This window comes from Rutilus rutilus (assembly GCF_951802725.1).
Source record: "Rutilus rutilus genome assembly, chromosome: 9".
Taxonomy (NCBI): domain Eukaryota; kingdom Metazoa; phylum Chordata; class Actinopteri; order Cypriniformes; family Leuciscidae; genus Rutilus; species Rutilus rutilus.
In genome coordinates this window covers 44,208,650-44,221,844 of record NC_140223.1, presented here as the reverse complement: position 1 = coordinate 44,221,844, position 13,195 = coordinate 44,208,650, and the positions used below count along the sequence as shown (strand labels likewise).

Here is a 13,195-nt window from a genome sequence, read left to right as displayed (position 1 = left end):
CAAGATCTCCTGGAACAAAGTTTCTTTTGGCAGTATCCCACTTCTGGCGCTCCTGAAGTCCAGGAAGGTACTCCTTCACCCAGCGCTTCCAGCGACGACGAGCATAAACATCCTCCTTCTCTAACAATCCTGATGGCAACAACGGCCGCGACTTAAGCAGAAGTAGATGGTTAGGGGTCAACGCCTCGCTTCAGCCTCACAAAACACCGTCGCCAAGCTTTCCTCGTCCAGTCTGAGTCTTCAAATTGGAGTTTAGCACTTTACGGACTGACCGAATCACCCTTTCCCACGCGCCTCCGTGACGCTGCTGGGGGATTGAAAACACCCATTTCACACTCTTTTGTAACAGCACGTCATTTATGAGGTTGTGGTTCAGATTCTCAATGGCCTCCCTCAATTCACGTTCAGCGCCCATGAAGTTAGTACCATTATCTGAACGGCTTTCCAGGACTTGACCACGTCTCGCCACACACCTTCTAGAACCATTGATGAAGGAGTCTGTGTCTAAAGATGAAAGAACTTCAAGGTGAATGGCTCGCATCGCCAAGCTCTTCCACGTTTAACCTCGAACGGTCCAAAGCAGTCCAAACCAACTCGACTGACAGGAGGCTCATCAGGAGTTACTCTGCTGGGAGGAAGGCTCATCAGGAGTTACTCTGCTGGGAGGAAGGCTCATCAGGAGTTACTCTGCTGGGAGGAAGGCTCATCAGGAGTTACTCTGCTGGGAGGAAGGCTCATCAGGAGTTACTCTGCTGGGAGGAAGGCTCATCAGGAGTTACTCTGCTGGGAGGAAGGCTCATCAGGAGTTACTCTGCTGGGAGGAAGGCTCATCAGGAGTTACTCTGCTGGGAGGAAGGTTCATCAGGAGTTACTCTGCTGGGAGGAAGGTTCATCAGGAGTTACTCTGCTGGGAGGAAGGCTCATCAGGAGTTACTCTGCTGGGAGGAAGGCTCATCGGGAGTTACTCTGCTGGGAGGAAGGCTCATCGGGAGTTACTCTGCTGGGAGGAAGGCTCATCGGGAGTTACTCTGCTGGGAGGAAGGCTCATCGGGAGTTACTCTGCTGGGAGGAAGGCTCATCGGGAGTTACTCTGCTGTGAGGAAGGCTCATCAGGAGTTACTCTGCTGTGAGGAAGGCTCATCAGGAGTTACTCTGCTGTGAGGAAGGCTCATCAGGAGTTACTCTGCTGGGAGGAAGGCTCATCAGGAGTTACTCTGCTGGGAGGAAGGCTCATCAGGAGTTACTCTGCTGGGAGGAAGGCTCATCAGGAGTTACTCTGCTGGGAGGAAGGCTCATCAGGAGTTACTCTGCTGGGAGGAAGGCTCATCAGGAGTTACTCTGCTGTGAGGAAGGCTCATCAGGAGTTACTCTGCTGTGAGGAAGGCTCATCAGGAGTTACTCTGCTGTGAGGAAGGCTCATCAGGAGTTACTCTGCTGGGAGGAAGGCTCATCAGGAGTTACTCTGCTGGGAGGAAGGTTCATCAGGAGTTACTCTGCTGGGAGGAAGGCTCATCAGGAGTTACTCTGCTGGGAGGAAGGCTCATCAGGAGTTACTCTGCTGGGAGGAAGGCTCATCGGGAGTTACTCTGCTGGGAGGAAGGCTCATCAGGAGTTACTCTGCTGTGAGGAAGGCTCATCAGGAGTTACTCTGCTGTGAGGAAGGCTCATCAGGAGTTACTCTGCTGTGAGGAAGGCTCATCAGGAGTTACTCTGCTGTGAGGAAGGCTCATCAGGAGTTACTCTGCTGTGAGGAAGGCTCATCAGGAGTTACTCTGCTGGGAGGAAGGCTCATCAGGAGTTACTCTGCTGGGAGGAAGGTCAGACATTTTCTGATGTCCAGGTGAAGCAGACAATCTACGACAGATGACACACTTAGTCACAACCTTTCTAACGGCAGCACAGGCACCAGGACTCCAGTACTTCTGACGCAGATGAGAAAGCATGTGGTTTGGTCCACCATGGCCTGTCTCTGGGTGTACATGACAGAGAGTAAGACTGGAGATGTGTTGATCTTTAGCCAGTATAACTGGATGCTTTGCTTCAGCTGAGATCTCCATCCAGGATCGGGTTAAGCTTGTAGAGGTGACTCCTTACACACTCTCCTTTCTTCAGGTTGGCCAGTTCTTCCGGAAACCTTATTTTTTGACAAAAGCGGATGATATCTGACTCTGCTATACAACCATATCCTCCATGGACAGAACTTGAGCCTTGACTCCCTCCATCCGGACCCATAGCTCAGTCTCCAGCTGCTCAGCTCAGGTCCGGTCCAGAAAGGGTTTCTCTCAGCAGCCTTCGATGTCGCACCACATTTGATGTCGCTGATTTAGTTACTTCCTGTAAGCACCTTGGTTATGCTTATTCTATTAATCAGGATGAAAACGTTTTTTGGTGATTCACTAATTACTGTTGATGAGGTTAAGGAGGCAATTTCTCAACTAGAATGTAACAAGTCGCCTGGTGACGACGGGATAACGGCTGGATTGTACAGGTCTTATTCCGAGGTTATATCCCCTTTCCTCCTGGAAGTGTGTATAGAGAGCTTAAACTGCTGTGTGTGAAGCAGGGTGTCATCTGCTTAATACCTAAGCCTAAAAAGGATACGCTTTTCTTAGAAAACTGGAGACCCATCCGCCTACTTAATAATGATTATAAATTGTTTGCCCTCGTTTTCTCAAGCCGTTTCAAGTCGATTTTGAACTCCATTATTGATGAAAATCAATCAGGTTTTATGAAAGGCCGCCATATTTGTAATAATGTTAGGCTTGTGTTCGACCTTATTGATTTCTCTGATCTTATTGAGGATGACAGTCGGACAGTCTTTCAAGGCCGTTGACACTATTAAACATCCTTTCATTCTTTTCTGTTTAGAGTGTTTTGGTTTCGGTTCCTACTTTTGTGATGCCATGAACACTTGGTATGCCGGAGGAAATAGCTCAGTGAAATCAGGACATGGCCCAACCCAGAGACTTCTTCTAGAAAGAGGAATTCGGCAGGGCTGTCCAGTTTCGCTATATCTTTTTCTTATTGTATCACAGGCCTTCTGTCATTTTATTACGGACAGTAAGCTAGGAGGAGTTCATATTGCTGGTAGAAGTATTGTAATTAGTCAACTAGCGGATGACACTCTAGCCAGGTTCATCAGGCAATTAAAAGTATTCAATATATTATATAATATTCAATAACAAATCTATTCGTTCTCTATTTTTAAAGGAGGTTGTCACCAAATCTTGCTCTATTGCTTATTGGACTAAATGTGTTAATGATCCTGATTGGGAAAGTGTCTGGTTATTACCTCATACGTTTTTTTTTGTTACAAACAAGGTGAAAGAAATCTCAAGATATTGCACACATTCTACCCTGTCAAACATTTCCTTAGTAAGTTTAAGAAAGACACTGATGTAAGCTGCTGGTTTTGCTCTTTGCACTTGGAAACAGTGCCACACATCTTCTGGCATTGTCGTCATGTGAAGAAGTTATGCTATGAAGTGTCTATGTTTATTAAGGGAAAGGTACTCTCTAGTTTAGTTTTGCATTTTGAAAATGTAATTTTTGGATATTCAAAGTATGATAACAGTGTGATTAAGGAGGCTTTTGTAATTAATCTGTTAATTTTATTAGTCAAATTTCACATCCATAAGTGTAAGTTTTCTAACAAAAAGCCCCTTTTCTCAGTATTCCTTAAAGAATTAGAATATTACTTTTCTACTATTCATTCTAGTTCAAATGGAAAAGCTATGAAGACTGTTAATTTGTGTAGTACTGTAGTCTGTCTGTGTACAAAATATTTGATTGATACTAAGGTCTTGTATTCTTGTGATTCATTATTGTTTACTTTTATTTTATTTTATGTGTGTTTTCTTTGCTCCCCTGGCTCTAAAACTGTATGTTGTATTGTTTTGTTGTTTAAAGCAATACAAAAATACAAAAAGAAACTGCTTATACGGGACCATAAGCATCGATTGAAGCTTTTGAAAGGGAACTAAAGAAGAGAAGAAGAGAAGAACTGAAGAACTGCAGCGCCATCTAGTGGACAAACAGATAAACGGACAAGATCCACTTAACGTTAGTCTTTCAGCAAGATTTTTTTTTTTTTCCTTTTTTATTAATCTTTACTCTCTGTCTCTTACCAAAGATGCACATTTTTATTTAAAAAGCGTTTTCAAAACCTATTATTAATTTATGCAATATTTTGCCTATCACGTTCAGATCTCTGCCGTCACGTGATATATGTAACTTTTCTCAGCCATTCGCCTTGGATTTAATTGACAGGCATTTATATTTATTTATTTTATAGTAACAGATGAGGCAGATTTCCGTTTGAATTTCAGACTAAATGATCCAATCACACCAGAAGGAAAAGCGACGGCATGTATATATAAGTATATTTGAGTTTGTGGACGGTGACAGTGTCGGACACCGGATGTGACGAGCAGATGACGCATGCGGATGTTTGTCTCGGTACGAACACGTGACGCGGGTTGAGTTATGTCGCTGCTCGAGTTGATAAAGAATGACTTTAAACATCTCGGAAATAAAACACACAAGCGATAGCGAAACACACCACCGTTACTACGAGGTAAGAAGAGCTCTGTCTATCACCCTGACAGGTTTGGGCATCACTGTCTCAGACCGGCTGTTTAATTAGGCCATTATGTTTCCTTAGTGTGTGTGGAATTAATTATTTACAGTAGAAAACGAGCTGATGTGTTACAATATTATTATTATTATTATTATTAGTAAACAGCGCGACATGTTTTTGAGAACTTCCGGTTTCTCTCTCTCTCTCTCTCTCTCGCTCTCGTTCTCTCGTTCTCTCTCTCGCTCTCTCTCTCTCTCTCTCTCGCTCTCTCGCTCTCTCTCTCTCGCTCTCTCTCTCAGCTGTAAGTTATGAGCATGAAGTATATCGCCCTGTCAGACACATAGATCATAGATTAAACATGACAGGTGTAGAGTGGAAATATGAATACGACACATTACACACCACTGTAAGTGTAGCAACACGTTGGCGTATACCTGTGTGAAGGAAGGAGGGAATAGAGCAGAACTATTGCAGTGTTTCAGTCAGTTGAAGTGTAAGTGGTTTTAAGGACTCTTAACCCTAACCCTAACCTATAGTTGTAGAGTGAGAGAGTTCCCAGTCCTGATGGAGACATGGGGTCAGTGGTTTCCCTGAGGTTCAGGTCTCACAGCAGATCTGCTTTACAGTACTGGTTCAGTTCCATACAGTGGATTAACACAGCCTATGTGATAAGATCATCATTAAAGTAATAACCAAGAAAACAATTTGGTCAAACAAATACGTAGAACAAACATTAAACAGGAGTAAATAAAACAGGAAGTGGGAGCTGTGTCTGAGTAGTACCCAATAATCATGATTTATCAATGTAAAAAAGCCCCTTTATCCTTATTTACATCAGATTAGTAGTATTTGTATAAATAAATATGCTATCACTTTTTATTAGATGGATTAGAGTCATTCAGTGTTACTCTTCTTTAAAATGTAAGTCACATATGAAACCAGCATTCATCTCAGCAACACCTGGCACATGCGTCTTAAACTAGATTTGTCCATTTCTTTACTGTAGTATTTTATTTGTTAAAAACACAAATGTGTTTGTGCGGATGAAGGAGTCGCATGTAAAGCTCTGCGAGAGACTGGAGACCGCAGAAGCTGTTTCATCGGTCCTTCCCAAACCCATCCTGTGGAAACACACCATCCCTCCGCAGATCCTCCCTGTTGGGCTGTGTCTGTCTGACTCTACTGCACTGGTTTATCATCCCATCTTCCTCTAACGTTGCCCAAACACAGCATGACACTGAATGTTTTCATGTTTCCACATGTATCTGGCCTCTGTGTTGAGCTATTGTGACCAGAGTATGTGGCTGTTTTTTATGGAAGCTTGTTTCCGCCACAGAATAAAACATTTTAAAAGATAATTGTGACTTTTTTTATCTCACAATTATGAGTTAACATCTCGCAATTCTAGTAAAAAATCAGAATTGCGAGGAAAAGGTCAGAATTGCGAGAGAAAAAGTCAGAATTGCGAGAGAAAAGTCAGAATTGTGAGAGAAAAAGTGAGAATTGCGCGAGAAAAAGTCAGAATTGCGAGTAAAAAGTCAGAATTGTGAGTTAAAAGTCAGAATTGCGAGAGAAAAAGTCAGAATTGCGCGGAAAAAGTCAGAATTGCGAGAGAAAAAGTCAGAATTGCGAGAGAAAAAGTCAGAATTGCGAGTTAAAAGTCAGAATTGCGAGAGAAAAAGTCAGAATTGCGAGAGAAAAAGTCAGAATTGCGAGTTAAAAGTCAGAATTGCGAGAGAAAAAGTCAGAATTGCGAGAGAAACAGTCAGAATTGCGAGAGAAAAAGTCAGAATTGCGAGTTAAAAGTCAGAATTGCGAGAGAAAAAGTCAGAATTGCGAGTAAAAAGTCAGAATTGCAAGAGAAAAAGTCAGAATTGCGAGTTAAAAGTCAGAATTGCGAGAGAAAAGGTCAGAATTGCGAGTTAAAAGTCAGAATTGCGCGGAAAAAGTCAGAATTGCGAGAGAAAAAGTCAGAATTGCGAGATATAAAGTGAGAATTGCGAGATTTAAAGTCAGAATTGCGCGGAAAAAGTCAGAATTGCGAGTTAAAAGTCAGAATTGCGAGAGAAAAAGTGAGAATTGCGAGAGAAAAAGTGAGAATTGCGAGATATAAAGTCAGAATTGCGAGATATAAAGTGAGAATTGCGAGATATAAAGTCAGAATTGCGAGAGAAAAAGTCAGAATTGCGAGATATAAAGTCAGAATTGCGAGATATAAAGTGAGAATTGCGAGATATAAAGTCAGAATTGCGAGATATAAAGTGAGAATTGCGAGATATAAAGTCAGAATTGCGAGATATAAAGTGAGAATTGCGAGATATAAAGTCAGAATTGCGAGAGAAAAAGTCAGAATTGCGAGATATAAAGTCAGAATTGCGAGAGAAAAAGTCAGAATTGCGAGATATAAAGTGAGAATTGCGAGATATAAAGTCAGAATTGCGAGATATAAAGTGAGAATTGCGAGATATAAAGTGAGAATTGCGAGATATAAAGTGAGAATTGCGAGATACAAAGTCAGAATTGCGTGATATAAAGTCAGAATTGCAAGAGAAAAAGTCAGAATTGCGAGTTAAAAGTCAGAATTGCGAGAGAAAAGGTCAGAATTGCGAGTTAAAAGTCAGAATTGCGCGGAAAAAGTCAGAATTGCGAGAGAAAAAGTCAGAATTGCGAGATATAAAGTGAGAATTGCGAGATTTAAAGTCAGAATTGCGCGGAAAAAGTCAGAATTGCGAGTTAAAAGTCAGAATTGCGAGAGAAAAAGTGAGAATTGCGAGAGAAAAAGTGAGAATTGCGAGATTTAAAGTCAGAATTGCGCGGAAAAAGTCAGAATTGCGAGTTAAAAGTCAGAATTGCGAGAGAAAAAGTCAGAATTGCGAGAGAAAAAGTCAGAATTGCGCGGAAAAAGTGAGAATTGCGCGGAAAAAGTGAGAATTGCGCGGAAAAAGTGAGAATTGCGAGATATAAAGTCAGAATTGCGAGATATAAAGTGAGAATTGCGAGATATAAAGTCAGAATTGCGAGAGAAAAAGTCAGAATTGCGAGATATAAAGTCAGAATTGCGAGATATAAAGTGAGAATTGCGAGATATAAAGTCAGAATTGCGAGATATAAAGTGAGAATTGCGAGATATAAAGTCAGAATTGCGAGAGAAAAAGTCAGAATTGCGAGATATAAAGTCAGAATTGCGAGAGAAAAAGTCAGAATTGCGAGATATAAAGTGAGAATTGCGAGATATAAAGTCAGAATTGCGAGATATAAAGTGAGAATTGCGAGATATAAAGTGAGAATTGCGAGATATAAAGTGAGAATTGCGAGATACAAAGTCAGAATTGCGAGATATAAAGTCAGAATTGCGAGATATAAAGTGAGAATTGCGAGATATAAAGTCAGAATTGCGTGATATAAAGTCAGAATTGCGAGATATAAAGTGAGAATTGCGAGATATAAAGTGAGAATTGCGAGATATAAAGTCAGAATTGCGAGATATAAAGTCAGAATTGCGAGATATAAAGTGAGAATTGCGAGATATAAAGTCAGAATTGTGAGATATAAAGTGAGAATTGCGAGATATAAAGTCAGAATTGCGAGATATAAAGTCAGAATTGCGAGATATAAAGTGAGAATTGCGAGATATAAAGTGAGAATTGCGAGATATAAAGTGAGAATTGCGAGATATAAAGTCAGAATTGCGAGATATAAAGTGAGAATTGCGAGATATAAAGTGAGAATTGCGAGATATAAAGTGAGAATTGCGAGATATAAAGTGAGAATTGCGAGATATAAAGTGAGAATTGCGAGATATAAAGTGAGAATTGCGAGATATAAAGTGAGAATTGCGAGATATAAAGTGAGAATTGCGAGATATAAAGTTAGAATTGCGAGATATAAAGTGAGAATTGCGAGATATAAAGTGAGAATTGCGAGATATAAAGTGAGAATTGCGAGATATAAAGTGAGAATTGCGAGATATAAAGTGAGAATTGCGAGATATAAAGTGAGAATTGCGAGATATAAAGTGAGAATTGCGAGATATAAAGTGAGAATTGCGAGATATAAAGTCAGAATTGCGAGATATAAAGTCAGAATTGCGAGATATAAAGTCAGAATTGCGAGATATAAAGTGAGAATTGCGAGATATAAAGTGAGAATTGCGAGATATAAAGTGAGAATTGCGAGATATAAAGTGAGAATTGCGAGATATAAAGTCAGAATTGCGAGATATAAAGTGAGAATTGCGAGATATAAAGTCAGAATTGCGAGATATAAAGTCAGAATTGCGAGATATAAAGTGAGAATTGCGAGATATAAAGTCAGAATTGCGAGATATAAAGTGAGAATTGCGAGATATAAAGTGAGAATTGTGAGATATAAAGTGAGAATTGCGAGATATAAAGTGAGAATTGCGAGATATAAAGTGAGAATTGCGAGATATAAAGTCAGAATTGCGAGATATAAAGTCAGAATTGCGAGATATAAAGTCAGAATTGCGAGATATAAAGTGAGAATTGCGAGATATAAAGTGAGAATTGCGCGGAAAAAGTCTCAATTAACTTTTATATTTTTACTCTGTGGCGGAAACAAGCTTCCATAGTGTTTGGTGTAGAGCCTGAACAACATCTCACAGGAACCTGGAGTTTAGTGATGATCGACCTTAGATCTGGAGCACACTGACATGGCTTTGATTTTGTTAAATATAGCCTAGAGCATATATATTTAGATTTTATATATATATATATCTGATTAGTGATAATGGAAGCGTATCTTCCTCTATACTCTGCTGCTCATCTGATGTGTGTGTGTGTGTGTCCGCAGCTCCTCTGATGTGTGTGTGTGTGTGTGTGTGTGTGTGTCCGCAGCTCCTCTGATGTGTGTGTGTGTGTGTGTGTGTGTGTGTCCGCAGCTCCTCTGATGTGTGTGTGTGTGTGTCCGCAGCTCCTCTGATGTGTGTGTGTGTGTGTCCGCAGCTCCTCTGATGTGTGTGTGTGTGTGTGTATGTGTCCCTGCTGCTCATCTGATGTGTGTGTGTGTGTGTCCGCAGCTCCTCTGATGTGTGTGTGTGTGTGTCCGCAGCTCCTCTGATGTGTGTGTGTGTGTGTGTATGTGTCCCTGCTGCTCATCTGATGTGTGTGTGTGTGTGTCCGCAGCTCCTCTGATGTGTGTGTGTGTGTGTCCGCAGCTCCTCTGATGTGTGTGTGTGTGTGTGTATGTGTCCCTGCTGCTCATCTGATGTGTGTGTGTGTGTGTCCGCAGCTCCTCTGATGTGTGTGTGTGTGTGTCCGCAGCTCCTCTGATGTGTGTGTGTGTGTGTGTATGTGTCCCTGCTGCTCATCTGATGTGTGTGTGTGTGTGTCCGCAGCTCCTCTGATGTGTGTGTGTGTCCGCAGCTCCTCTGATGTGTGTGTGTGTGTGTGTATGTGTCCCTGCTGCTCATCTGATGTGTGTGTGTGTGTGTCCGCAGCTCCTCTGATGTGTGTGTGTGTGTGTCCGCAGCTCCTCTGATGTGTGTGTGTGTGTGTGTATGTGTCCCTGCTGCTCATCTGATGTGTGTGTGTGTGTGTCCGCAGCTCCTCTGATGTGTGTGTGTGTGTGTCCGCAGCTCCTCTGATGTGTGTGTGTGTGTGTGTCCGCAGCTCCTCTGATGTGTGTGTGTGTGTGTGTATGTGTCCCTGCTGCTCATCTGATGTGTGTGTGTGTGTGTCCGCAGCTCCTCTGATGTGTGTGTGTGTGTGTCCGCAGCTCCTCTGATGTGTGTGTGTGTGTGTGTCCGCAGCTCCTCTGATGTGTGTGTGTGTGTGTGTATGTGTCCCTGCTGCTCATCTGATGTGTGTGTGTGTGTGTCCGCAGCTCCTCTGATGTGTGTGTGTGTGTGTCCGCAGCTCCTCTGATGTGTGTGTGTGTGTGTCCGCAGCTCCTCTGATGTGTGTGTGTGTGTGTCCGCAGCTCCTCTGATGTGTGTGTGTGTGTGTGTGTGTGTCCGCAGCTCCTCTGATGTGTGTGTGTGTGTGCCTGCTGCTCATCTGATGTGTGTGTGTGTGTGTCCGCAGCTCCTCTGATGTGTGTGTGTCATGGCTCCGCCTGGTCAGAAGCGTATCCTCCTCCTCTCTCCTCTGCTGCTCCTCTCGCTCGCCCCGCTGCTCAGCCACTGCTCCTCCTCCTGTGGGCCGGGCCGCTCCTGGGCGGTGCGGCTCCGGTCCGGCTCGGCTCCGGCGGGAGACTCCCTGCACCGGCTGGCCCAGAGCGTGGCCCAGGAGGCGGGTCTGCAGAACCGGGGGCAGATCGGGCAGCTGGAGGGGCACTACCTGCTCTGCCAGGGGCCTGAGGACCGGGTGGACCCCGGGTGGACCGCGGCGGCTCTGGACCAGAACCCTCATGTGCTCTGGCACTCGCAGGAACAGCTGCTCCGGCGCTCCAAGAGGAGCCTGGCCTTCAACGACCCCAGATACCCCAGCCAGTGGCACCTGGTGAGTGCTGGAACACATAACACACACATCACGGGTGACAGCGTCGAGGGCTCTCGCTCATTTCAGTAATCGAGGATTCTTCTGATTAAACACAATCTGCGTTCCCAAACGCACGTTATCGGACACATAAACAAACAGCGCATGCAGAGACTGAGTGTGTGTGAGCAGCGGTTACTGTGAACGAGCTGATGCTTTTAATATGTAATCTGCACGCATGTAAATAATTAAATCCTCGTGCTTCTCTGTGAAAAAATAATAAAAAACAGCGCATATCTATTTAACTGAATCGCAGCCTTTGTGATTCCACAATAACACTATGCTATATTATGAGTGTAAATGCTTTTATATATATTGCGTAGTCTTAGAGAACGGTGTAATAATGCGGTCAGTGTATTCTGGTCTGTGGAGCGCGCCACTTCCGCTGTTTTACCGGTTACTCGACACAGGTAAATTACAATCGAGGATTTTTAGTTTTTGGTTTTACAAGAGGAAGTGAGAAGATGAAGACAATTACTTTATGATCAGAGATGCCCAAATCATGACCCTGAGGATGAACACTGTCAATGCCACTAGTACAAAGCAAATCGAGGGTATGAGAGTGAGAATGTGTGGGAAAATCAGTATGCTGAGATACTTCAACATAATCCAAAACAGACACAGAGTCTTTTACAGCAGTACAGTCAGCATCAGCATCAGGATCCTGTCACGCCGGCACAGGCCAGAGTGAGAAGCTCAGTCAGATCAGAGCAAAAGGTATTATATCTAGGGGGTCAGAAGCGGAGCGGGACCAGCACGTTTCACAACTAGAAGCGTCAAGAACGTCATATTTAGTCACTATATAATTGTTCTTAAAGATGACTGCCAGACCACCACCTCTGCCACTGAGTCGAGGCTTTGATAACTGTATCCAGGAGGGGTTAAACGGTTCAGGTCAGTGAAATCATCAGGTGTTCTCAGGTTTCAGTCAGAAAAAGTAGGAGTTGCAATCATAAAACCATTGACGTTTAGCAGGCCGATGGATATAACGTGTTGCGAGGGTAGTCCACCAATCAGATGTAGAGGTTTCCAGTCGGGAGGGACGGTTTAGGTTGTACAGTTGCAATGAAGTATAATGGAAATCCACACCGTCATTGAGAAGCAAAGCAAGCCCAACAAAGCCCAGGGCCAGCGGTCTCAATGCCGGAGAGTTATTGATAGCTTCTCTTTGCACAGTTTGAGACCGCACTCACACAAAGCCGAACGGCCACCCATGTTACAACAACACCACGTTAGCCAGACCCAGCTGATGCTAGGTGTGATCCACAAAACAGCTCGCCGAACAAGCGGAAACTTGCTTACCGGCTGCATCAGATGTTCTGGGACTCACGGATATGCAGCGGTGGAGGGCTCGCGGGAAACAGTACAGTGAGGCCACAGCTCTCCATAGCCGCGTTTCCACTGTCGGGCCAGGGCTTGATCGGGGCTTACTCGGGGCCAACGGCCAGGATTTCTGGCCCGTCGAATACCTTGGGCCAAAGCGGGCCAGCTCGGGCTAGAGGAGTGGTTACCAACAGAGGAGGAGTTTACCGTTGGGAGACGGCAGCGCCGGATGATTCTGTCAGCATTAAAGACTTAAAAATAAAATAATTTAAATCACGTTCATGTTTGAATGCCTTCTGTTTGTGATGCAAAAGACTATGCGCGCTAGCCGTTACCATAGTAAACATAGTAAACGCTTGAAGATACGCATAGTAAAAAAAACAACATAGCGAACGCTTGAAGAAATCAGACCAATCTTAAAGGCTATCACAGTCATGTTTTTATTTTATCTGTCATAGCCTACGTCTCGTCTCTTTAAACCGGACTATCATAAAATAAAGTAACTTTTTTTTTCGGGAGCTTCCTCTGTTTCTCTGACTGAAAATATCTGTATGGGAGTCGAGAGAGTGCTAAAGCTCCTCAGGTCGTATGGCATATATTTGTAGAAATTATAATTTTTTCTAAATGTGATGTAAATATGTCCTGTAACTAAGTTACCAGATAAAGAAACAGACGCGACTGAAAAAGTAAGTGTGCATGTCCTCTTTCTTTTGTGAAATAGACCTAACGGTAATTTATTTCTGAGTGACTAATGTGCAATTTTTACATAAATTAATTCATTATGATCAATGTATCA

General features: G+C 43.2%; 1 protein-coding gene across 2 annotated transcripts in view; it reads left to right on the top strand.

The window, feature by feature from the left end:
- The first annotated feature begins 4,408 nt into the window (after positions 1 to 4,408).
- The window catches only part of pcsk7 (proprotein convertase subtilisin/kexin type 7), a 29,453-nt gene continuing 20,666 nt past the window's right edge, over positions 4,409 to 13,195 (top strand). The window contains exons 1-3 of one of the 2 annotated variants that reach the window (XM_084418382.1): positions 4,432 to 4,576; positions 4,879 to 5,072; positions 10,624 to 11,040. In XM_084418382.1, coding sequence (XP_084274508.1) covers positions 10,645 to 11,040 — 396 coding nt within the window. In that variant the 5' untranslated portion in view covers positions 4,432 to 4,576; positions 4,879 to 5,072; positions 10,624 to 10,644. Of the gene's footprint in view, positions 4,577 to 4,878; positions 5,073 to 10,623; positions 11,041 to 13,195 lie in introns of both variants that reach the window. The other variant, XM_084418381.1, reaches the window with a different exon arrangement.